This window comes from Ictidomys tridecemlineatus, chromosome 5 (genome assembly GCF_052094955.1).
Source record: "Ictidomys tridecemlineatus isolate mIctTri1 chromosome 5, mIctTri1.hap1, whole genome shotgun sequence".
Classification (NCBI taxonomy): Eukaryota; Metazoa; Chordata; class Mammalia; order Rodentia; family Sciuridae; genus Ictidomys; species Ictidomys tridecemlineatus.
Window position 1 is genome coordinate 25,420,773 of NC_135481.1, and position 24,920 is coordinate 25,445,692.

Consider the following 24,920-nt stretch of genomic DNA (forward strand, 5'->3'; position numbering starts at 1 on the left):
CATATTGCTCATGCCATCACATATACATAAAGTAATAATGTCTGTTTCATTTTATGATCCTTCCTATCCCCACATCACCTTCCCTCCTCTCCCCTCCCTTCACTTCCCTCTACTTAATTTAAGGTAATGCTATTCTTCTCTAGTGCCTCCCACCTTATTGTGAATTAGCATCCAGGTATTGGAGAAAGCATTTGGCCTTTGATTTTTTGGGGTTGGCTTATTTCTCTTAGCATGATATTCTCCAACTCTATCCATTTACTGGCGAATGCCATAATTTCATTCTTCTTTAAAGCTGAGTAATAATCCATTAAATATATATACCACATTTTCTTTACCCATTCATCTATTGAAGAATACCTAGATTAGTTCCATAGGTTAGCTATTGTGAATTGAGCTTCTATAAACATTGTCATGGCTGCATTATTCTAATATGCAGATTTTAAATCCTTTGGGTATAAACTGAGGAGTGGGATAACTGAGTCAAATGGTGGTTCCCTTCCATGTTTTCTGAAGAATCTCCATACTGCTTTCCATAGTGATTGTACCAATTTTCAGTCCCACCAACAATATATGAGTGTACCTTTTTCCCCATATCCTCGCCAACATTTATTGTTGCCTATATTCTGAATAGATGATTGCCATTCTATTCAGGGCTTTTCTGATGGCCAAATAAGATAAGTAAATTTAAAAATGCATTTATAAGGTTTAAATGACATGACAGCAGTTATGTATGATAAATATGAATAATTATATGTACTATGATGTTCAGTAACACACTGTGTAGAAATTATGAGGGTTCAGAGAAGATTGAATTTGAGTTTGATCTTGAATGAGTATAGGATTTATACTGGCAGAGATAGAATTTCTTGAAAGTAGGGAATAGCACAGCCTAATAGAACATAGATAAGTTAAAGAATCAGACGTTCAATCAAATGCAAGTGACTTTTTTTTAACATTGAGATTTCTTCTGTTAAATGCTTCCATTAAAGCAATCTATTTCTACTATTTAGCCTGTTGTAAAATCAATTGATTCATTCGAAATGCTAGCACTTAGTGGTTTTTCGGGTAACCTAAACATCTCACAAGAATGCTAAAGGGATCTCATGGAATCTTTCTTATGGACCTGCAGTCTGTAATAGAGTGCTTCATTAGTGGGAGATCATTTTTATGTTACCTCAAAGGATGGAACAGAGAAGCTAACTAGTATAATACTCTTTATTTTTATGGCATATTTGCTCTTACTATTTTATCTGTTGGAATAATTTTTTTCCCCTCTAAAATAAAGATGGGAAATATTTAGTTAGTAATGATAGTAGCTTTCACTTTCTACTGAGTGCTTTTTATGTACCAAATATTTTCTTGGGATATTTTAAGTATATTATCTTTTTCTTAAATAACTCTGTAAAATAAGGCATTATAACTTATTTTACAAAAAAAGGAAGCTGAAACTCAAAGAAATTAATTAAATAAACTTAAGAGTGCATAGCTAGAGAGTGATATAGTCTGAATTTGAACTTATCTTGTCTGACTTAAAAGCCTAGAATGTTTCTAGTTTATTCACTGCTTCCACTTTTAGTGTATAGTTGGCATTATTAAAATATGATGTACAGTTTTAGAATCCAGTTTTACAAAGCCCATTGTGTATTATTTTCTAAAAGGACTTTGCCTGGCTTGGTTATAGTCTAAATATCCCCATTTCTCTTAGTAATGCTCTAAATAGGTCTAAATCCTTTATCCTTAAGGTAATGGTTTTTAAATGGAAGAATTTTTTTTATTGAAATCCCTGTACAAACAAAATTTTATGTGAATATCTAATAAATAAAATGGAAAAGTGTTTTTTTTTTTTTTGTCAGACATGACCCAATATATTCCCTAAAATGAACCCATTAAATTCTGGGGAACATAGTATGAAAATCCTTATACTGACTCCCTGCATTATGTGCCCTTTCATATGAATGAGTAAAATATTATTCAGACTTAGTTGTTTCCACTTTGTACATGGCAATAAGTGGTTAAAATCACCTAAAGCTGTCAGTAGACCACTCTTCAGTTTGTTAGGTGAGAAAAGAGCTAACATTGCAGTAGACATTTTAAGTTGCTAAATAAAAAAGCATATGAGGGTATCAGTTTTTGGAACAAATAAAAGTTATTGTCAGATTTTCTTTTTTTTTTTTTAAACAAATTCTAACACATTTAAGTATCTAAAAGTAATTTATTTCTAGGAACTTGGTTCAGTGTTTTCTGCTTTAAAATTTTTGGTCTGGCTTCTTTTATAATAGCAGTTTATATATTTCTGTTTGAATCCACATTCAGAATTTCTTGCATAGAAAGATTATTTTACAAATTATCTTAATTCTTGGAGTTTATAATAAATGTTTATACTATTTCTGTATATGCCCTGAGTTTGGATCACTTAATTTTTGTTGTTATTTGTGTGATATGATAATTAATTATATTATCTGTAAATTAACTCCAAAGTATTTGTACTTGTTATGAGTAGTGTTCTAGGTGTTCTAAAATATTTTTTCTACTATTTAAATCATTGTAGGTGTGAATGAAAGTTCATTTTTATCAAAACGTCCTTCTGCTTCTGAAGTAAACAGTGTTAATCCAAAAAAGCCTAAGCCCTGTGAGGGTGTTTCTGGAACAAATTCTCCAGCTGAATTCTCTTCAGATAAATCTCCTTCACTGACATCTTCCCAGGCTATGCCATCCAAAGGTGAATATGAAATCTGACATATAAATAAAAATTACTATAGTATTTATACATAAATTGTAGAAAATATATATTTTGAAACTATCAGTGATTATTTAATGTTAAAAAGTGATGAGTTTTGAATCATAAATGTTCTGAATTTATTTTAGGTGCAAACACGTCATCAAATCAATCTAAAAATGGAACACCTTTTCCAAGAGCTTGTCCAAAGTGCAATATTCATTTCAATCTTTTGGATCCTTTGAAAAATCACATGAAGGTAAAGCTTTCAGAATTTAATTTTTATAAAGGTTGAAGCCAGGCATGGTGGCACACAATTATATTTGCAACTACTTGGGAAGATGAGGATAGAGGATTACAAATTCAAGGCCAGTTGGGCAACATAGTGAGACTCCCCCTCTCAAAAAGGAGTTTTTTGAGATTTACAGTCCATATGGTCTATCTCAATATTTAGATCAGAAATCTTCTCATAATGGAATTTCTATTTAGCTTAGATAAAAATTTGCTTTCATAGTAACTATGTAAGACTGACATTCCTTAATCATATAATTTAAGAAATTAAGTTCATATATTTATAATGGATGCTTATTCTTGTTTTATTTTTAAAAAGTCAATATTTTATTGGTCACATTGTTTTTCAAATTTAGAAAACATTTATTGTTTAATTTTTAATAACTTAGATATTTTGTTACCTTATATTTGCATAATCGCTAACATGTACATGTCACATTACATATGAAAATCTGAGTTTTTACATTTTTAATACTCAGACATAAACTTCAAATGGTGAAGTGTTTCATATAAAATAATTGTTTTAACACAGTCCAGAGCATAGTTTATGTAAGTCTCTTGAACTAGTTTGAGCTTTTTATTATTGTAGGAGGCTCTGAAATTCAGATTTTAAGGAATTTTTAAAGTACTAATGAAGCATGAATTTTTAAAGTACTAATGAAGTACTAAAGGTAGCACTTTGCTTAAAACATTTTAGTAGACATTACAATATTCTGCTGTGCTTAGGTAAAGTTAGTCTGTACTCTATTTGAATCCTGATTTAAAGGCAAGCAAGGAGGAAGGAGACAGGGAAAAAGTTAATATAGATTATATAAGAAAAAGAAGGGTTCTGTGGCAAAGAAGTAAGGAAAAGTTCTTGCTCACTATTTCAATGATACACAACTTTTTTGTAGCATTTTACAAAAAAAAGAAAAAAGTAAGGGGATCCTTTTAAATTTTCAAATATAGGCTCTTTATTAATGTACAGACTATATTTGATCTATACCACTTCCAGCTCTAGTAGTAGTGTAGTGTAGCCTCTAATCACTTCAATTTAGTGCTTAGGTTCTATATGAAACTATTCCCCTGTGAGTATTTTCAATTTCCTCCTCTTTGTAATGTTTTGGTGAGACACCTGATGTTTTTTATGTTTTGCATTATAGATGAAGAGGACAAAAAAAAGGCTACATTCAGTCCTCCCCGCAACTGATCAGACTTTAATCTTGTAGTTATTCTTTTGAAATTTTTTAATTTTTAAATTTATAATTATTAATATGTCCTTATTGTTCAAATTAAGAAGTTTCACTGTGATGTTTCAATGCATGTATATATATTGTGCTTTGATCATATCCATCCACTCTCCTGCCCTCTCTTGTCCTTCCTTTCTGACCCCTACCTTTTGTCCCTTTTCTCTTCCCTAAGACTGTCTTTCCTATTTCCAGGTTATCTTTATGTATTTTGGGCAGTACTGGAGACTTGACTGGATCCAGGGCTTTGTGTATGCTAGGCTCTACCACTGTGTTACATCCTAGCTATTTTTTAAGTTTCTACATATGAGAAAAAAATATAACGCTTGTTCTGTCTCTTAATTATTTTGCTTAACATGATGTCCTCCAATTTCATCTTTTTCTTTCTGCACATGACATGATTTCATTCATTTTTATGGCTGAATAATATATACCATATTTTCTTTATCCCACTCATGTTGATCAGCAACTCGTCTAATTCCATAGTTGGCTATTGTGAATAGTACTGTAGTAAAAATGGATATGTAGGTATCTCTTGTATGCTGACTTCATTTCCTTTGGATAATAATAATATACCCAGAACTGATAAAGTTGAATCATATGATAGTTCCATTTTTAATTTTTTAAAAATTTTTTGAGGAACCTTCATACCCTTTTTCATAGTGTCTATATGTACTAAGTTATATTCCCACAAGGGTGTAAGAGTTTTGTTTTTTTTTTCTATGTCTTTGCAAGCATTTTTGGATTTTTTTTAATAATAGCATTCTGACTAAGATAGAATTTCAATGTAGTTTTGATTTGTAGTTCCCTGATGGATGAAGATATTGAATATTTTTTCATGTATTATGGCCATTTGTATTTCTTTAGAGAAGTGTCTGTGTAGATAATTTGCTCATTCTAAAATTTAGATTACTTGTTCTTTTGTTAAGTTTTTTGAGTTCTTTATATGTCTTGGATATTAATAATTTGTTAGATGAGTAGTTGGCAAAGTTTTCTCCCATTCTATAGGCTATCTTTTCATTCTGTTGTTTCCTTGCTCTGCAAAAGCATTTTAGTTTAATATCATCCCATTTGTCAGTTCTTGCTTTTGTTCCCTGAGTTATTGAAGTCCTATTCAGGCAATCAATGATTGTTTGAATCAGTATCTTGAAGTGTTTCCCCTATGTTTTCTTCTAGTAGTTTCAGAGTTTCAGGTCTTACATTAAAGTCTTTGATCCATCCATCTTGACTTTATTTTTGTTCAGGATGTAAGATAGGGTCTGGTATTTTCAGTCTTTTACAAGTGAATATCCAGTTTTCTACCCAGCTTGAAAAGGTTTCTTTTTTCTGACATGTTTTTGACACCTTTGTCAAGAATCTGTTGGCTCTGGATTTGTGGCTTTATTCTTGTTTTTCTATTCTATTCATAGCCTTCATGTTTGTTTTTATGTCAGTACATATTTTTGTTACTACAGCTGTGTGTAGTATATTTTTAAATCAGGTATTGTGATGGCTCCTACATTTTACATTCTGCTGAGGATTGCTTTGACTATTCTAGGTCTTTTATGATTCCATACAAATTTTAGGAATTTTTTCAAGTTCTATGAATAATGTCATTGATATTTTCATAGGGATTGCATTGTATATGTAGATCACTTTTGGTGGTATAGCCATTTAAATTATATTCTCCTAATATGAACATGGGAAGCCTTCCCATGTTCCATTAGTTTTTTCTTTTTCCCTCAAGTTCTTTCTGTTTATACCTCTTTGGGGTCATTTTTATTATAGAAGTCTTTCACAGTCTTGGTTTTATTTATTCCAAGGTATTTTAGTTTTTGTTTTCTGAGACTACTGTGAATAGGATTGCTTTCTGATTTCTTTCTCAGTGAGTTTGTTATTGGTGTCTAGAAAAGCTACTAATTTTTGTGTGTGCATTTTGTAAAATCTTACAAGTCTGCTGAATTTGTCAGTTCTAAGAGTATTTTGGTGGAGTCTAGGATTTTCTGAGTATAGAATTGTGTCTGTAACCAAGGGATACATTGACTTCCTCCTATCCTATTTTTATCCCTTTTATTTTTTTCTGTTGCCTGATTGGCCTGGATAAGGTTTTAAGTACTACTATATTGAATAAGAGTGGTGGAACATGTATGAAGACACGAATTGGTATCAATATACCTTATATATAACTAGAGGTATGAAAAAGTGTACTCTATATGTGTAATATGAATTGTAATGCATTCCACTGTCATATTTATAAAAAAAATCAATTAAAAAAAAGATTGGTGAGAACAGGTATACTTGTTTTATTGCTGAGTTTATTTATTTATTTATTTTAGTGTTTATTTTTTAGTTGTAGCTGAACACAATACCTCTATTTTATTTATTCATTTTTACTTGGTGCTGAGGATCAAACCTAGGGCCCCGCATGCACTAGGCGAGTGTTCTACTGCTGAGCCACAACTCCAGCTCCTTGTTGCTGAGTTTAGAAGGGACACTTTCAATTTTTCTGTATTCAGTATGATGTTGGCTATGGGTGTGTTATTTATAGCCTTTATTATGTTAAAGTATGATTGTGTTATATATAGTTTATTCAGAGCATTTTATCATGAAGCTTTGCTGAATTTTATCTCTATGAGATAAAATTTTATCTCTATGAGGTTTTTTTCTCTATGAGATCTATGAGATCATGTTTTTTTATCCTCTATTAATTTTTGTATTAATGTATTAATGTGCTATATTATATTTATTGACTTGTGTGTGTTAAACCATCCTTGCATCCCTTTCATGAAGCCAACTTGTGGACAAGCTTTTTAATATGCCATTGAATTTGATTTGTATTTTATTGAGGATTTTGCATTTATTTGCATTTATGTTTATCAAGGATATTAGTCTATAGTTTTCTCTTTTTGTTGTGTCATTATCAGGTCTTGGTTGCAGGGTGCAGGGTAATTCTAGCTTGGTAAGCTGAGTTTGGAAACATTTTCTTCCTTTTTTTTTTTTCTAAATAGCTTAAGAAGCATTGCTGTTAATTCTTTAAAAGTCTGGTAAAGTTCAGAATCGAATCTGTCTAGGCCTTGGCTTTTTCCTTGTTTGGAGACTTTTCTCCTGCTTCAGTCGCATTGCTCATTACTGATCTATTTGGATTTTTAAAATATGTGTCCAGAATCTCCTCCATTTCTTCTAGATATTCCAGTTTTTTTGGTATGTAGTTTTCCCAGATTTTCCCGAAGGATCTTATGAATGTTGTCTTTTGTAGTATACCTTTTTCATCTCTATTTTTGTTAATTTGGGTCTTCTTTTTCTTTTGGTTAAATTAGATAAAAGTTTTTCAATTTCATTTTTCTTTACAAAGAAACAGCTCTTTGTTTCATTTTTTTTTTTCTTTTCTTTTTTTGGTACCAGGGATTGAACTTATGGGCACTCAACCACTGAGCCGCATCCCTTAGCCCTGTTTTGTACTTTCTTTAGAGACAGGGTCTCACTGGGTTGCTCACTGTTGCTGAGGCTGGCTTTGATGCTCCTGCCTCAGCCTCCCAAGCCACTGGGATTACAGGCGTGAGCCTCTGTGCCTGGCCCCTTAGTTTATTCTTGTTTTTCTAAGACCTTAAGATTTATCTTAGGTTATTATTTGGGATTTGCTCCCCCTGCCTCCCTCAATATAGCCATTCATATCTATAAACTTCCCCCAAAGTATTGTTTTCACTGTATCCCACAGGTTCTACTATGTTATATTTTCATTTTTATTTGATTCTTGGAATTTTTAAATTTCCTTCTTGATTTTTTTCCATAACCTACTGTTTGTGTATTTTTAGCCTCAATGTTTTGATATAATTACTGCAGTTTTTCTTGTTACAAATTTCTGGTTTCATTCCATCATGATATAATAAGATACAAGTAATCATTTCAGTTTTTCTGAATTAGTTAACTCTTGCTTTATGGTCAAAAATATGATCTATTGTGTAAAAAGTTTCATGCACTGATGAAAAGAATATGCGTTTTGTAGCCCTTAGATGTATATGTCTGTTAAGTTATTTGAACTATGGTATAATTCACCCCTGATGCTTTTTTGGTTGATTTTATTTGGTCTGTATGGTGAAAGTGGGTACTGCAGTTACTCATTATTATATTAGGGCCATCTCTCCCTTTGTGTCCTGTGGTATTTTATAAAATTGGTGCTCTTATGTTTGGTGCATATATGTTTGTAATTGTTATGTGTCTTGATGAATTGTTTCCTTTATCAATATGTAATGACCTTTGTTTTTTCTGTTTTTGACCTAAGTCTGTTTTGTCATCTATGAGTATAGCTATTGCTGCTTGCTTTTGGATTTGGTTTGCTTACAGTATCATATTCCATCCATTCACTTTCAGTTTGTGTATGTTTTTTGCCAGTGAGTTTCTTTTAGGATGTATATTATTGGGTCTTCTTTTTTAATCTAATGAGCTAATCTGCACCTTTTATTTGAAGAATTAAGACCATTTATGTTGACAATTCTTATTCAAAGGTGTGTGTGCTCTTTTTTCTTGTTATTCTGTAATTTTTAAAATTATTTTATTTGTACCAAGGATTGAACTCAGGGCCACTCAACCACTGAGCCACATCCCAAGCCCTGTTTTCTATTTTATTAGAGACAAAGTCTCACTGAGTTGCTTAGGGACTTGGTAAGTTGCTGAGCCTGACTTTGAACACACAATCCTCCTGCCTCAGGCTCCCCAGGTGCTGGGATTACAGGCATGTGCCGCCATGCCTGGCTGAAGTTTTTTCCTAGTTGTTTTGAATGTTCTATGTTGTGTCTTGCTCTTTTATTCATCTTAGAGATTTGATGGTTTTATTAATACTATTTGGTTCTTTCCCTTTTTTTTTCTTATTAGCTGTTCTAATCTATTCTACTGAAATTTATTTTTTCCTGCGTCATTATTTTTGTGTTAGTCTTTCTTCCTCACTTCTGTGTAGAATTCCCTTATGTATATTCTGTAATGCTGATTTAGTGGTCAGGAATTCATTTAATGTATGCTTATCATGAAAGTTCTTTATTTTTCCTTTGATTTGGGAAACTTTGCTGGGTATGGTAATTGAGTTTGGCATTTATTTTTTTTAGGCCTTGAATGACATCATTCCTTGCCCTTCTGGCCTTTTTGAGTTTCTTCTGAGAAATCCACTGTTACTCTGATGTCTTTGTCTTAAAATATGACTTGACCCTTCTTTTTTGCAGCTTTATAAATATTTTTTGTTAGGTACTTTTGGGAGTTTAAATATAATATGTTGTGGGTAAGCTTTTTTTTTTTTTTCTTTTTTCTTTTTGTTATGTCTACTTGGGTTTTTTGTTTTGTTTTGTTTTGTTTTGATACGGGGGATTGAACTCAGGGTCACTCAACCACTGAGCCACATCCCCAGCCCAATTTTGTATTTTATTAGCGATAGGGTCTCACTGAGTTGCTTAGTGCCTTGGCAGTTGCTGAGTCTGGCTTTGAACTCGTGATCCTGCTATCTCAGCCTCCCAAGTTGCTGGGATTACAGGCAAGCACCATGGCGCTTGGCTACTTGGGGCTCTTTATGTCTCTTTTACCTGGATATCCATGTCTTTTCCAGGATTTGGGAAGCTATCTTCTGACATTTCGCTGAATAGACTTTCTATGCATTCAATCTGTAGCTCTTCTCCCTCATCCTTTCTGATCATACCTGTGTTTGGTTCTTTAATGGTATCCTAGAGATCTTGTATATTATGTTCATTTTTACTGATTTTTTAAAATTAGTTTCCGAATCTGATAACTCCTCAACTTTTTCTTTGAGTCTTGTTATTCTTTCTTTTGGTCTATCTCATGTTTTGGTGGGGATTTCAAGTGAGTTTTTAAAAATCTGACTTATTGAGCTTTTCATTTCCAAGAATTCTGATTGGTTCTGTTTCAAAATCCCTGTCTATCAAATTTCTCATTCATATCCTGCATTGGCTTCCTTAATTCATTCAGCTCTTATATCCTCTTGGAATTCATTGAACTGTTTTTTAAAAAAATATTCTTTTAATTTCTCTGTCAAGTAGTTAATCTACTTTTATATTTTTGGATTAGAGATTTATGAACCTCAGGAGCTATTCTACTGCCTTGTGCTTTCATATTTTTGGGTTTGTATATTGAGATTTGCTCATCTGCTGGGAAGGATATCTTTCACTCTTTTCCACTATTTCTTGGTGAGCCCTGGGTTACTGGGTTTCTATTTAGTATTGAATTTAATTCAATTTGTACTTCCTTGTGTACTTTCCTGTGGCTTCTTTGGCTGTGGTTAAAGGTTTTTACACAATATATAATATGTCAGAGCCTAAGTGACTTATTTTCTTTATAGGACTTACAAGAGGGTAGTCTGTCTGGTATTTCAGGCAATTTTGCTCTAGACAGCAATAGATATAGAGTGTACCCTCTGTGATTACTCCTACAGTGGGAATCGAAGCCCCTATCAGGTATGTGTTGGAGGTTTCCCTGGGCTTTGTTGATTTTGGCTGTTAATTTGGAAGCAGTTCTGCTACTGGCTGTTTCAATTGTGGTGATGTCCTGGAGCCTTTATCTTTTGTTTAGACATTCAGGGCATCGCTAATTGTTTCATGGGGAGAAACAATGGCCAGTTACAGCTCCCTCCACTGTCACACTCACCTCCAGCCCTATCAGCAATATGCTATCTGATAGGGTATGGGAATGACAGATATTGAGGCCCCTCATAAGTATGGTGCCCATAACAGTTATGCTATTTCTTCTGTTCTTGTTATAGTAGTGAGTGTTCCCAAGAGGGACTTCAGATTCATCCCCTTGCCATGCTTGCTTGGGGACAGGGTAGTCTGTGGGCTTTTATTCCTCCTGTTCACTAAGTTGAAGTATCTACCAAGGTTTCAGTGTGGCTGGAGCAAGGCATAATTCCCCTCAGCTGGGTTGGGAGTGTAGCTCAGTGGCAGAGTACCCAGCTGATGTGTTCAACACAATCAGACTCAATCTCAATCACTGCAAAAAAAAAGAAGAGGAACAAAGAAGAAAGAAAAAATGAGATAGATAAATAAAGTAAAATCCAACTAAAAACAGTAATACCACAACAAATGAAAAGAAAGAAGAAAAATAATATTACATAACATAAACAGTTAAATAATTAAAATAGAATTAATCAAAGGAATAAAATATAGTTGGAGAAAAGTAAAATAGAAAAGGGAGAAAGGAAAAGAAGAAAAATATTTCATATTAAAAAGAGGAGAAAAATACAGGCATGGTGGCACATGCCTGTAATACCAGTGACTTGGGAGGCAGAGGTAGGAGGACCAAGAGTTCAAAGCCAGCCTCAGCAATTTAGCAAGGTGCTAATTAACTCAGTAAGACCTTGTCTCTAAATAAAATACAAACAAGGGCTGGGAATGTGGCTAAGGGGTCAAGTGTCCCCGAGTTCAATCCCCAATACCAAAAAAATAAGAGGAAAAAAGAGAAATAACCACAAAACAGCACATCAAAATAACAACAACAACAAAAACTTAAGTCAGGTGTGGTGGTGTATGCCTATAATCCCAGTTATTCAGGAAGTTGAGGCAGGAGGATCACAGGTTCAAAGCCACTATTGAAGAGAACCTGTCTGAAAAAAATGAAAAGGGCTGGGGATGTAGTGCAGTTTTGAAAGTACCCCTGAGTTAAAATAAAATAAAATAAAACTATGAATAAAAAAAAAAAAGAAAATTTTCTTTTCCCTCAGGTGCCCAAATGAGCAGGAAGGATAGAAACTCTTTGTGCTGATCAGAGAATTTCTTTGTCTTTAGGCTGTGTGCTGCTTGGACAGAGAAAAGACTGGGGCTTACTCCTTTCTTTTGTGGTACTAGTCAGTTGACTGATGGTAGTAATTTGTGGCTTGATTCAGTTGTAATACTTCTCAGCTGCTTTGTACACCAGAATGAGCTAGTGTGGAATGCAGAGTTCCCTAGAAACAGATTCTCTCTGGAGCTATTTGGGTTATGCACTTCTAGAGCAGAGCTGATGCTGACATCATGGCATGTCAGAATGTGGAACTCCCCAAATCTTCTCTTCAGAGCTTAGCACTTGGAGGGTAGAGCTAATACTAGCTCTGTGGAGTGTCCCTGTATGCCCCCCAAGGATGGAGAGAGGATGTAGAGTCTCAAAGATCTGTGGTGGAAGGGATGGTGGTGAGTTCTGCATAATCCACAGCCCATGGTTCTGGTGTTTCCAGTCCTGGCTACATGTGACTGCTCGACTGCTCATTCCCCAGACTCTGAGAGCTAAGTCTGGCAAACTGCCAGGTCTAATGAGACGCACCTTCTGTTACTGCACATGCTGATTGCTAAAGCAGTAAGTAACCTCAGACAATAGGACCTTTTCTAAGATGGCTCCAAATTATAAAACTGAGAATATGCAAAGAAGTACAGGGGTCTTCTGCAGAGCCAATTCAACATGCAAATTGTACTGTTGTTTGCTTAGCCTATATCTCTACAGGAGGCTGGATCCTGTGCCAGTCAGGTTTGTTGGGACTCTGTCTATTTCTTCTCTACCTCTGCTGAAGGGGCATACTTCCCTGGGATTGGCACTGGTACATTTTGTTTCATTCTGTCTTCCACAATCCATTTTATTTGGGCTTTTCCAAGTCTCTATCCACAGTTGAACCCTGGTATTTTCCCATAGTCATTCATCTCAGTGAGCAACTATGTTACAGTTATTTTAATTTGGTTTCAAGGAGATGCAGGCAAGTGTATAATGCCTCTAATCTACCATTTTTGGAAGATTTCTTGCTACTATGTTCTCTTAGTCACATCTATCTATCTATCTATCTATCTATCTATCTATCTATCTATCTATTTATTTATTTTTACTAGGTAACAAAGTCACATTATTAAAAATTAAAAATAGGAAGGAGTGTACCTGAAGAATCTTTACCTCTGACTCTTATGACCTGGTTGCCAGTTTTATATCCTTCCTGATTTTCTTTCCACATATACAAGTAGACATGAATGTTCTTATTTCCTCTCTATTTTGTATACAGTCTGTATACAAAATAGAATCAGTTCAACATGCAAAACACACTTCTGGGCCTGGAGAGATTGGCAACCTTCTTCCAAGTGTGACTTTTACATGTTATAGCATTATTTGTGATTACTTGTACTGGAAATAACCAAAATATTAAAAAATTTATGTAATGGAACACTGTAACATTTTATGAAAGGAGGGTATCTCTATAATAGATAAAATGGGACAATGTGTAAGAAATACTATTTAACTAAATTTATTGCAATTGAATAATATATGTGTTTATAATAATGAAGTCTCAAAGCATAGTCACAAATCTAGGAAGGAAATGTTTAAAACTGGAGAGTTTTTCAGGCACAGAAAGACAAATACTACATGATCTCACTCAGTGGGCAGTTTTAAAAAGTTAATCTCATAGAAATCAAATAGACTAGAGGTCATCAGAGATGGGGACGAGTAGAGGGGGAAGGGAATAGAAATTGGATGGTCACCAGGTACAGTGTTACAGTTTTATAGGCACTGTAAATTCTTATGTTCTATGGCATAATAGGGTGAGTATAATTAACAGCAAAAATGTATAAATATTATGTGTTGATCATAAAAATTAAAAAATAGAAAACTGGGGACTTTTTTTACTTTTTAGCTTTTATATTTTTATATTTCAGTTAAAATTTAATATAATTTCCATAAAATAATGTAATTTTTAGATCAATAATTTAAAAAACTTAAATTGAAGTTTTTGATAAATCAAAGTTCATCATATCACAGTTTTTTCCCAATGGAAAAATATTAAAATATCCTATAATAATTTATTTGATTCCATGTGTCAAACATAAAACTAAGCTTTAAGTAAATATATTATTTCATTTATTCTTTAGGAATTTCTTACAGTTAGACATTTTTCTCATTGTAACATTAGTTAATTGGTATTCTAACCATACCTCTTATGGTAAAGCCCAAGTGCTGATGAATACTTTTTTTTTCTTTAGCAAAAATGTCTGTAGGTTATTTTCTTTTTACTATTAGGTAGAAATTTGAAAATACATGTATGATATAAGATATACTATAGATAGTGAGGTACACTAAAAATAATAAGTAAATTATTTGCTTGTCATATAAACTTTTCCAGAGTATTCATTATAATTTTAGTTTTTATTTACATTAATTTTGACTGGTACATAAAGCATAAAATTTTACATATTAATGGGGTATGATGTTTTGATATGTGTCCATTGTTTAATGTTTTACTCTGCAAACATTTATCAATTCTTTATGGTGAAAACTTTAAATTTTCTGGCTTTTAAAAAAAACTTTTTTTAGTTGTAGGTGGACACAATGCCTTTATTTTTATTCATTTATTTTTACGTGGTGCTGAGGATTGAACCCAGTGCCTCACCCGCACCAGGTGAGCACTCTACCACTGAGCCATAATCCCCACCCCTTTTTTCTGGCTTTTTAAAGTTTACAGTGCATTATTGTTATCTATAGACACCCTACTATGTAATAATAGCATACCAGAACTTGTGTTTCTAACTGTAGTTTAGTATCCACTGATAAAACTTTTTACATATCCTTATCTTCACTTATTCAACTTCTTCTGTCCTAGATATATAATCACATCTCAATCCATATCTTTCATTACTTAGCTGATATTTGTGATACAGAAGAATCTAGCTTTCATAACTGTATCATGAATGTATCCTTAACATTTTAAAATGTTCAAAAAAAGTGTTGTTGTTTTTTTTTTATTCTAGTGTTTAGTGTTTGTGGTTGTTGTTTGTTTTTTGTTACTTTGTGTTTTGGTACTGGGAATTGATCTCAGGGGCTCTTTACCACTGAACTACATTCCAGTCCTTTTGTTGTTTTTCAACAAGGCCTCACAAAATTGCAGAGGGTCTCACCTAGAAAGTAATAAGCTTCTTTTTCTTTTCTTTCTTTCTTTTTTTTTTTTGATACTGAGGATTTAGGGGTACTTTACCTCTGAGCTACATCCCAGTCCATATTTTTTAAGATTAATAATTTTATAGTGACATAACTTACTATGGAAAGTTTGAGTCAATCTTCTCTGGTGTACAGTGTATTCTTTTGCCTTTATATTTGTGTCTTTGTTTTAGCACAGTTTTCCTGAATTATATTTTAAAATATTTATTCCATACAGTTGTGTGTCCAAAATGAATTTTCCTTTGCATGCCATATCTGTCATTTCCTCTCTAATCCTAATCTCTCTTTTTTTAAACCTTGCTTTTCTCATTACTGGCCTCTCTTTCCCTTCTTTTATTTTGCAGTATCTGTTTACTACTATTCTTGTCTCTAATTTATCTTACCTCTCTGTTATTCATTTTACCTTCTCCTTTTTCCCTTAATCTCTCTCTGGGGATGAGGTGGGATTCTAAAGCAAGTTTATTTCTATAGAAAGGGCAGGTTTTGTGTTTGTGCACAGGGAAGAGGAAGAGGAAACCTAGGTGTTCAGCCTCTTTTTTTCCCCTTCTCAGAACCCAGTCTCTAAGTTTTCAGCAACATCATGCAGTGCTTTAGCATTCTTACTGGGGACCAGAGATGTTAGGATCATGAAGTGTCAGACTGGTCAACAAAAGTCATCCAGGCTTCCTGGTGGAGGTGACAGATTTCCAGGTCCAGGAGATGACCTGTTGTTGGTGAGGGGTCCTGATTGAAGTTGAGCAAGAGAGACCAGTCTTGTGCTGAGGCAGCCACAGAAAGACCTGGTGCAGTGTCATATTCTTCGTTAATTGTGTGGCTGCTTTACCACACCTGGGCCTGGAGCTCCAAACGTTGCCCCAACAGGCTTTCCTTGGTCACTGAATGGCAGAAAACTTCTTGGTTGTGTGAGACTGTTCAGAGGTCACTTATATCAATGGCCTCAGGGGGTGGGATGGAGAAGAAGGTACCCTCAAACAGTGGATAGTTTCTTGTGGGCTCCATGGGCCTGGGACTAGGGTATAGGCTCTAGAGAGAAACCCACATGGGACACATCTCCTCAGCTTTGCTGTCTCTTCTTACATGTGCTCCAGGATAACATTTTCCTGATGTTTTGCTAGAATTGTTTATATTCCTGTTATTAGCCTCCTTTTATCTGAAAGTATTTTTGTTTAGATGAGAGCCTAGATTTCTAGTACAGTTTCACAGCCTGCTAGTTGGGTTTATATAATTCTTTGCTTGGCAGAAGACTTCCTGCAAATGCAGTGTGTGTGTCTGCTTCTTTCTATAGCACTGCCTTTTCAGCTTTCCTTTCCTTTTCCAAAGTAGGTCTGGGTTACTACTTCTGCCATGCTCTTGACCAGCTTCTATATCCGCGTTTGCCTGTCTGTCTGTCTATCTATCTATCTGTCTATCTATCTATCCTTGCACTTCAGGATATGCCTGTCATGTCACCTCTTTCCTATCTGGTTTTTTTTTCTGCCTGCCTTTCTGTCTGTCTGTCTGTCTATCTGTCCTTGCACTTCAGGATATGCCTATCATGTCACCTCTTTCAGGATATATATTTAAATTGTCATATTTCTGTTTTTCTTTTTTTGTTGTTGTTGTTGCTGGTGGTGGTGGTTTTGTGTTTTTTTTTTTTTTTCTTTTACGATGCTATGGATCAAACTTAGGGCTTTTGCACATGCTAGGCAAGTGCAGTACCTGCAGTACCACTGAGCTATATTCCCAACTCCCTTTACTGACACTTTCTAAGATCTTTTGGATTCTTTTGTCTTTGATCTCCTTCTGACTACATGCTTTCTTTCTTGGATGCTTTGGGTAGTGCTTTTGTATATTGTGGTCTCTGGATTTTCTCTGGATCTAAGTTTCAGTGAAAATCGGGTTTGTGAAATTTGGTTGTTGGTGGCTTTTGGATGAATTCCATTAAGTGGGGAAATGTTGACTTATGTAGGATGTTTGTAAGAGAAGTCCTATTTTACTATTTAAAAATTGCATTCCATATCCTTTGCTCTGAAAATTCTACCTAAATTTTTAGGGCACTAACAAAGCTATGTAAGATGACCTATGTATTGGGAAATGTAAAGATGAGAATAGCATTAAAGGCATTTAATATTTGTAGACTAGCCAGCCCAGGAAAATAAGGCTGTGTGAAGGGTTATAGTAAAGGGTGAGAACTAAAAGGGTTCTGGAGCTGAACAAAAGATAACCAGTTGATTTTGGATAATAGTTCACTGTCATTAGTGCTCATTTCTTAAGTTTCTTTCTTGCCTGTCTTTTTTTTCCCCTCCTGTAGGCTATTTTGCTCCTTCCCTTCTCCCTCATTCACTATAGCCATTGTCCATGTTTGGTTGTCAGCAGTTTATTATTCACCTGTTTTTCATAGGGATCTTAAATATTGCTTTAAAAAATTACTGTGAGGGCTAGGGTTGTGGCTGAGTGTAGAGCACTCACCTAGCACGTGTGAAGCGCTGGGTTCGATCCTCAGCACCACATAAAAATAAATAAAATATAAAAATAAATAAAATAAAGGTATAGTTTCCAACTACAATTTAAAAACAAATTTTAAAGTTACTGTGAACAAGATTTGTATGTTAATTTTTTAAAATCTGATCCTATCTTTTCTGTAAAAGAAAAAAAAAGAACAGCAAGTAATTGATTATATGTTATATATATTGTAATTTATTACTCTAGGTCAACTTTGATTTCAAATTAGACATTTCTGGAGAATATAAACCTTGCAACATACTCTATCATAAACTATTTTGTAGATTTCAGAAAATAATCAGGTGCTAAATATGACTCAGAATAACTTCTACTAAAAGCCAGATCTTGTGTTTGGGACACAAGATAATCTGCATTTCTTATTAGGAAGACTTTTCTCTATTATTTATTTTTGTGCATTATAACTTCTCATTATTGTTTGAGATCTTCCTCCAAGGAAGCCTGCAAATAAGTGAGGAGTTTTGTTTGTCAAAATGGTGCCAGTGATACATATTAGTAGTAGTAAGAAGATACACATTTTGAGTAATTTTTCTAATAATGCTAGTTGTTTTATTCCCTACCATGTTTTTCTTCATTTATCCTTAAAATAAAAAGTAGCATTTTTTAAAAAGAAGGAACTTAGTCTTGTAAAACTCCTTAGAAATAGTCTGAATTTCCTAAGTTTGAGCTCTCAGATATTATGTGATATCGCAAGAAGAATCTAGGAACATAAATAGCAAAACCTTTCTTACCTCCCTCTTTATGTTGTATTTCTATTTCAATTATAATTTATTCTGAATGGAAGACTACAGAGATTCATGTTGTATTAGAGAATTAATCTATTTGTCCTAATTTTGCATATGGGTGAAACCTCAACTCCTTAACATAGGTTAGTTATACCACTTATTTGTGGCCCATTTTACTTAGTATTTTTTTTCTTTGTATCTATTTTGGATTTTGTGTGTGTGTGTGTTTTCCTTTTCAGATTTATAAATTGATAAGTAAAACAAAATAAGTAAAATGCAACCTTGAAAGAAATGTTATAGGTCTGTCTTGGACCAGAAAGGCCCACTGTCCCTTGTAATGCAGAATGTTCCACCAGTTGTCTAACATTTCACATGTAGTAGAAGTGGATGTTGTTATCTTAGAAATGAAATAGGTGTATTGAGAGTTTAAAATTTTCTTATGTTGATGCCAGTTTAACACATAACACATATAGAAAACATTTAAGTTGTAAAAGAATTGCCGCTTGTTAAAAAATATAACTTCTAGGGCTGGTGCTCTAGCTCAGTGGCAGATCTCTTGCATAGCATGTATGAGGCACTTGGTTCAATCCTTAGCACCACACAAAAATAAACGTAAAATAAAGGCATGCTGTCCCATCTACAACTACCAAAAAAATAAATAAATAAATAAATAATATATTAACTTCTAGGCCCTATCTCTGGACATTGTAGCTTAGTTGTTCTGAAGTGAGGCCCAGGAATTAGCATTTTAACAAATATTATAATACACATCTTCCTGAGCTTGCCCCCTTTAAGTAAAAACTATACAACTGAATGTTATGTGCAATAAATGAATTAGTTCTATCTTGTTGAAAAAGAAATGTTCACATATGAACAAATTCCATATTAAAATCAGTTTATGTGACATTGTGATTTTACTCATGAAGAGGTAAGTTTCCTCTTCAGATATTTAGCATTCTGGATTTTAAGATGTAAAAACACTTTTCTTTTATGCTTAATGTGAAAAAGTGGATTTTTTTCTTTTCTTTCTTTCTTTTGTTTTAAGAAGATAGTTTTATATATCTTTGCGTTCCATACCTTTTCTAGTACCTTGAGTATAAGAAATGGCAGGTTAGTTGTGTCAAAGTCTAGTTCCATTCAGGTTTTACAAAATTTTTTGTGTTACTTGGTAATTAAAAATATACATCAAGGCATATGAAATATTTCTTTCTGTACTCTCGAAATAGATGTGAAATGAATAATTTTGGACCAAGCAACAAATTATTATTAAATAGTTACACCTGAACAGATAAATCGCATGGTTATTAAGGAATGGTTATTAAATCTATAGCCAAGTCCTGTTTAAGGGTTTTCATTTCTTTTTGAAAAAATTTTTTTTGTTTATTAAGACAATAAGTGTTTGTCATTTGAGTTTTTTAGAATATGTATGTGCACCACAAATTTTTGGTGACTATTTTTCCAGATGTATTACCAAGCAGAGTTTTACATAGCCTGGCCTTACTTGTAACCACAGAATAATTTTTTTGCTTTTTTTTTTTTTTTTAAATAAGGCTTCTAATTTTTTTCTCTTTCAGTATTGTTGTCCAGACATGATAAATAACTTTTTGGGACTGGCTAAAACAGAATTTTCAAATACAGCAAATACAAATAAGACTATTGATTCAGAGAAAGGAAAATTGATCATGTTAGTTAATGACTTTTATTATGGAAAACATGAAGGAGATGCCCAGGAAGAACAGAAGACTCATACAACCTTTAAATGCTTCAGTTGCTTGAAAATTCTTAAAAATAATATTAGGTATGTAAATACTTATTTTTATTTCTATTTGAAAATTGAAATGCTACAAATAAAAATGTTGTATCTTTAGGTTACATTTTCCTATGCTATTCTAGATAAACAATTTTAATACTTTCTACTATAGACAAAGGCAAACTTTTTGTTTGTTTGTGGTTGAAAAGCTTTTGTCATTTCTTGTATTTTAGAATTTGACACCAGGATCTACTTATTTGTATTTCTTTCACATTTCTTAAGATGTGCAAAGTTTATTTTAACTTAAAAGAAAAAAAATAAGTTCATTTTGTTTTAGCAGTGAATCTTTTAGGTAGTTTACATTTTATTTTTCTTCAGTTATAGGAGGAAGCACTTCAAAAGTGTCCAGTTTTGAACTTCTCTATGCTTATCTTAATGCTCAAAGCTTTCAATTCATATTAAGAACATGTACCTAGTAGGAAAAGTGATCTATTTTGGGGGATGGGGTTACTGGGGATTGAATTCAGGGACACTCAACCACTAAGCCACATCTTCAGCTCTATTTTGTATTTTATTTAGAGATAGTGTCTCACTGAGTTGCTTAACACCTCGCTTTTGCTGAGACTGGCTCTGAACTTGAGATCCTCCTGCCTCAGCCTCCCAAGCTCCTGGGATTATAGGCATGTGCCACCAAGCCCAGCCAAAATCGATGTGTTTTAAAGATATACCATTTCTAGGAAATGTGTCTGCTTTAATTTTAAAATTTGACACCTTTAACAATTAGAGATTTCATTCACAATGAAATTTTGAAGAGGTGTACACAAATGTTTTAAATTTTAGAAACTTACTTTGGAATTTTTGCATTACATGACATACTATAATATCTTACGTGAGTAACAAGAACAGAATAACAAGATATATTGAATGATATTTTTCATTAATTATATGGCATGATATTTATAGTATATAAGGTTATTTTCTACCATTTCATTATAAAAATTTTCAAATACTCATCAAAAATTTAAGTCTTAATTTCAAAGTAAGTTGCAGATAACAGTGTACTTAGACAAGATATGTGTGTGTTTGTGTGAACAAACATACATACGTATGTGTATATTCCATTTACTCTTTATAACTATCACCTGTAGCATTTTTAAGCACGTACTTTCACGTCTGGGCCCAGCATTTATTTGTTTTCTTGTCTTCTATGATATGCTCCTATAATAATCATTAATGGTTGCTTTATGGTAGTACCTCCTAGTTTTTCCAAGTTCTTTCCCATAACTTCTATCATATGAATTTTCTCTTTGCTTTACCTCCTTTGTGACACTGTTAACTGCCATTAAGAGCTAGTGGTCCCCATTCTTTAACAAAGGGGAAGTTGTGCTTTGACATATAACACTGAAACAGTACTATAATAGAACTCTACCACCTATTTACATATTTTTACCATTTTAATAGTAAAATATGTTAGAAATCATGTTAATAGATGCAATGAGGGCTGGGTTTGTGGGTCAGCGGTAGAGCGCTCACCTAGTATCTGTGAGGCTCTGGGTTCCGTCCTCAGCACCACATAAAAATAAATAAATAAATAAAATGTATTGTGTCCAACTACAACTAAAAAATAAATATTTAAAAAAATAGATGCAGTGATACGCATGGAAGTGTGATTCACTGATTTAAGCTCCTTCTTCAAATTAAATATGACACATGAAAATGGGAAATTCCTTTTTTTCAGGAATTATTTCAGGAGACATAGGTCTATATTATCAGAATATTTAGAAATTTTCAGCATGCTCCGTTTGATAACATCCAGTGATTAAGCATTTGAAATATTTTGGTTGCCTGATAAATGTAACCTTAAAGTAAAGTACCTCATAACCAAAATTAAGTGTATTATGTAACATTGCTTTGAATTTTTCCAGTAAAGCTGGGAAGGCAAATTATTTTTCAAGGATGGTAAGAAACATACAGCTCAAGATTTCTACTCTGTTCTGTTATTATCATACTGTGATATTAGTATTTTACCCCTTACTTATTGTTAGAGTCTGTAAACAAGTCAGGATGGTGCCTGGCATTTTGCCAGAGGGAGTGGTTTGTTTAGTAACGCCAGCAAGCCATTAAGTGTGGAGATTCCTTATTGGTTGACTGCTGTATCTAGTTTATGTTAATTAATATAAGCTGTGTGGAATGTATATATACCCCTCCTGTCCTATAATAAACGGCTCCCAGTCCTGCTGTATCAATCTTCACAAGTTGCTCGTCACACCCCCCCCCCCCCCCCCCCGATTATTTTGCTGCAGCCGGACTGTGGCAACTTATCAATGAAAACAGGTATATTTCATTCTGTGAACATGATTCCAAGAAGTTTGCCCTTTTTTTTTCTCCCATTTCCATCTGTTCATTTGATAAATATGAACTCCAGATTGGGCTTATTTAATAGTTGAGAAAAATGACTAACTGATTAAAGGATTCTTTATATAAATATACTTAAGTGCTTATGATTTTGAGCTAAACATTGAGCTAAACTATTTACATTGGCTTTGCATATGTAAATAGTTAACCAAGACTAGGATTTTTTTGGTAGGTGTTGTAGAGCTTATGTTAAAAAAAAGAAGAAAGATATTTTAAGGTGTAGCATAACTTGCAGTAAAGAGTAGTGTGGTAGAGGTGTAAAAAAAGAGATATATGTTATAACCTTCTTGATGATTGTTATCCAGATTGATGACATTATCATCAATGTTAATAGTTGCAAGATTATTTCATTTAGGGCTTCAAAAATGAGTAATTGTAAATAGCTGATCAGTCCAAAAATTGTTGTTTTGATTGAATAACTTTTATTTTCAAATTCAGCAAAAAGCTTCAGTAAGCTCTTCTAAATAAGTATTCTCATTTATACTACACTCTCTGCTGTTGAAGGTCATAGTTCCTTTTCATAAGGAGCCTTTTAGGGAAGCTGAAATAGCAGAATGTAAAACTGAAAAATGGACCTTTCTTATAAAGGGCACAGACTGCAAGTTAAAATGAACAGTATGTGCTAACAGTAAGCCAGTATCATTTTTTTAAAAAAAAGGTTCTTGTAATTGTAGGCATTAAAATTGCTATTACATGCATTTAGAAACCAAGACACAAGTAAAAATACCAGTAATTTGTCTTTTAAGCAGTTGGAATCTATTATATGTCTTCACAGTCTTAAAAGATTTCTCTCATGACTCTAGCTGTTTTTGGTGGTAGGGTTTCCTTTCTTTCAGTGTTTTATTTTAAACTAAAAATAGTATTTAAGGTATAGAAAACAAGTCTGCTCTTTTACCTTAAATTTTTAAAAATAATCTGAAGTAATGATTGAGTTAGAAAATGAGTGATATTACAGTAATGATTATTTTGAAATAAATTTGAAAAAATTTACTGAGCCACATAGAAAAGGCAATATTTAAAATATACCCTTTTCTAGAGGACTTTTAAGACATTTTGGATTTTGAGTAATACTTGGTATTTTTTAAGATTAAGACTCAGAGACTTATTGGTGAGATTTTGTTTTTAAATCTGAATTTTTGCACCTGTTGACAATCATTTATAGGTTTATGAACCACATGAAACATCATTTGGAACTTGAGAAGCAGAGCAGTGAAAGCTGGGAAAACCACACCACCTGCCAGCACTGCTACCGTCAGTTTCCCACACCATTTCAGCTACAGTGTCACATTGAAAGTACACATACGCCCCATGAATTTTCTAGTAAGTTACAGTTTCATTTAAATGTTGAATATTATTGAATTTGAAGATAGAAACTCTGAGAAAACCTGAGTAACTTGTAAGAAAAATAAGAAATAGACTCTGGAATTTGGGGGGGAAATGGAAAAATTAAGTTTTAACTTTTAGAAATTTTGAAATAAAATTTGTTACTAAAATTAAAGTCCCTCTGGCAAGTAATTCATTATAGTAATTGCCTTGGCATAATCTGGGCATTACATGTTGGGGATTCAGAAGCCTCAAATCATATATATCAAATGTGAAATCAGTGTTCTTCATTTAAACTTTAAGTAACTACGGTTGTAGTTAAAATTAGTTTTTGAAGCTAAGTAGCTTGAGTTTAAATACCAGATCCTCCTTTTGTTATAGCTATAAGAATTGAGACATGAACTCTTGAAAAATGAGGATAATAGAATTGCCTTCCTCATATGCTGTTATAGGAATCAGGTGAGTTAATTTAGGTGAAGTGTTTAGGAATGTGCTTGGCAACCAGTTAAACTATGATTGATCACTTCTGCTACTGCTGCTACTACCACTATTTATATAAATTTGTAAAATAATTTTTTATATCTTAAAATGTAATACCTTTTCCCCTCTCTCACTTTTAGCCATTTGTAAAATCTGTGAATTATCATTTGAAACAGAACATGTTCTTTTACAACATATGAAGGATAATCATAAACCCGGTGAAATGCCATATATCTGCCAGGTACATACACATTTTTATTGTGTTCTTTTAAGTGGTGTGTTTGTTGTAACTACAAGATTTAAACCCATTAAACCAGAGGTCAATACATTTTTTTCAGGAAGTATTTCAGGTTTTGATGGTTTACTGTCATTGTTGGAAACAAGCAACTCTGCCATAGTAGTACAAGGGCATGTTCCAATAAAATTTTATATATAGACATTGAAATTTGATTCCATAAAACTTTCATGTGTCATAAAATATATCAGTGTTTTATTCTTTTTCATTTAGGTAAATTGGTTACCAAAATTAAAGTCCCTCTTATAAATAATTTATTAGTGGAAGGCGTAACTCATTCATTATATGA

The 24,920-nt window shown here is 33.2% G+C and overlaps 1 protein-coding gene and 1 pseudogene across 5 annotated transcripts in view; one reads left to right on the forward strand and one right to left on the reverse strand.

Annotated features, from left to right (window-relative positions):
* The window catches only part of Znf280d (zinc finger protein 280D), a 113,143-nt gene that overhangs the window by 32,451 nt on the left and 55,772 nt on the right, over positions 1–24,920 (forward strand). For all 5 annotated transcript variants that reach the window (XM_078049575.1, XM_078049576.1, XM_078049572.1 and 2 more), the window contains 5 exons: positions 2,549–2,719; positions 2,866–2,975; positions 19,943–20,166; positions 23,696–23,853; positions 24,477–24,577. In XM_078049575.1, the coding sequence (XP_077905701.1) occupies positions 2,549–2,719; positions 2,866–2,975; positions 19,943–20,166; positions 23,696–23,853; positions 24,477–24,577 (764 nt within the window). The remainder of the gene's footprint in view (positions 1–2,548; positions 2,720–2,865; positions 2,976–19,942; positions 20,167–23,695; positions 23,854–24,476; positions 24,578–24,920) is intronic.
* Positions 15,744–16,143, reverse strand: LOC110598243 (ran guanine nucleotide release factor pseudogene; annotated as a pseudogene).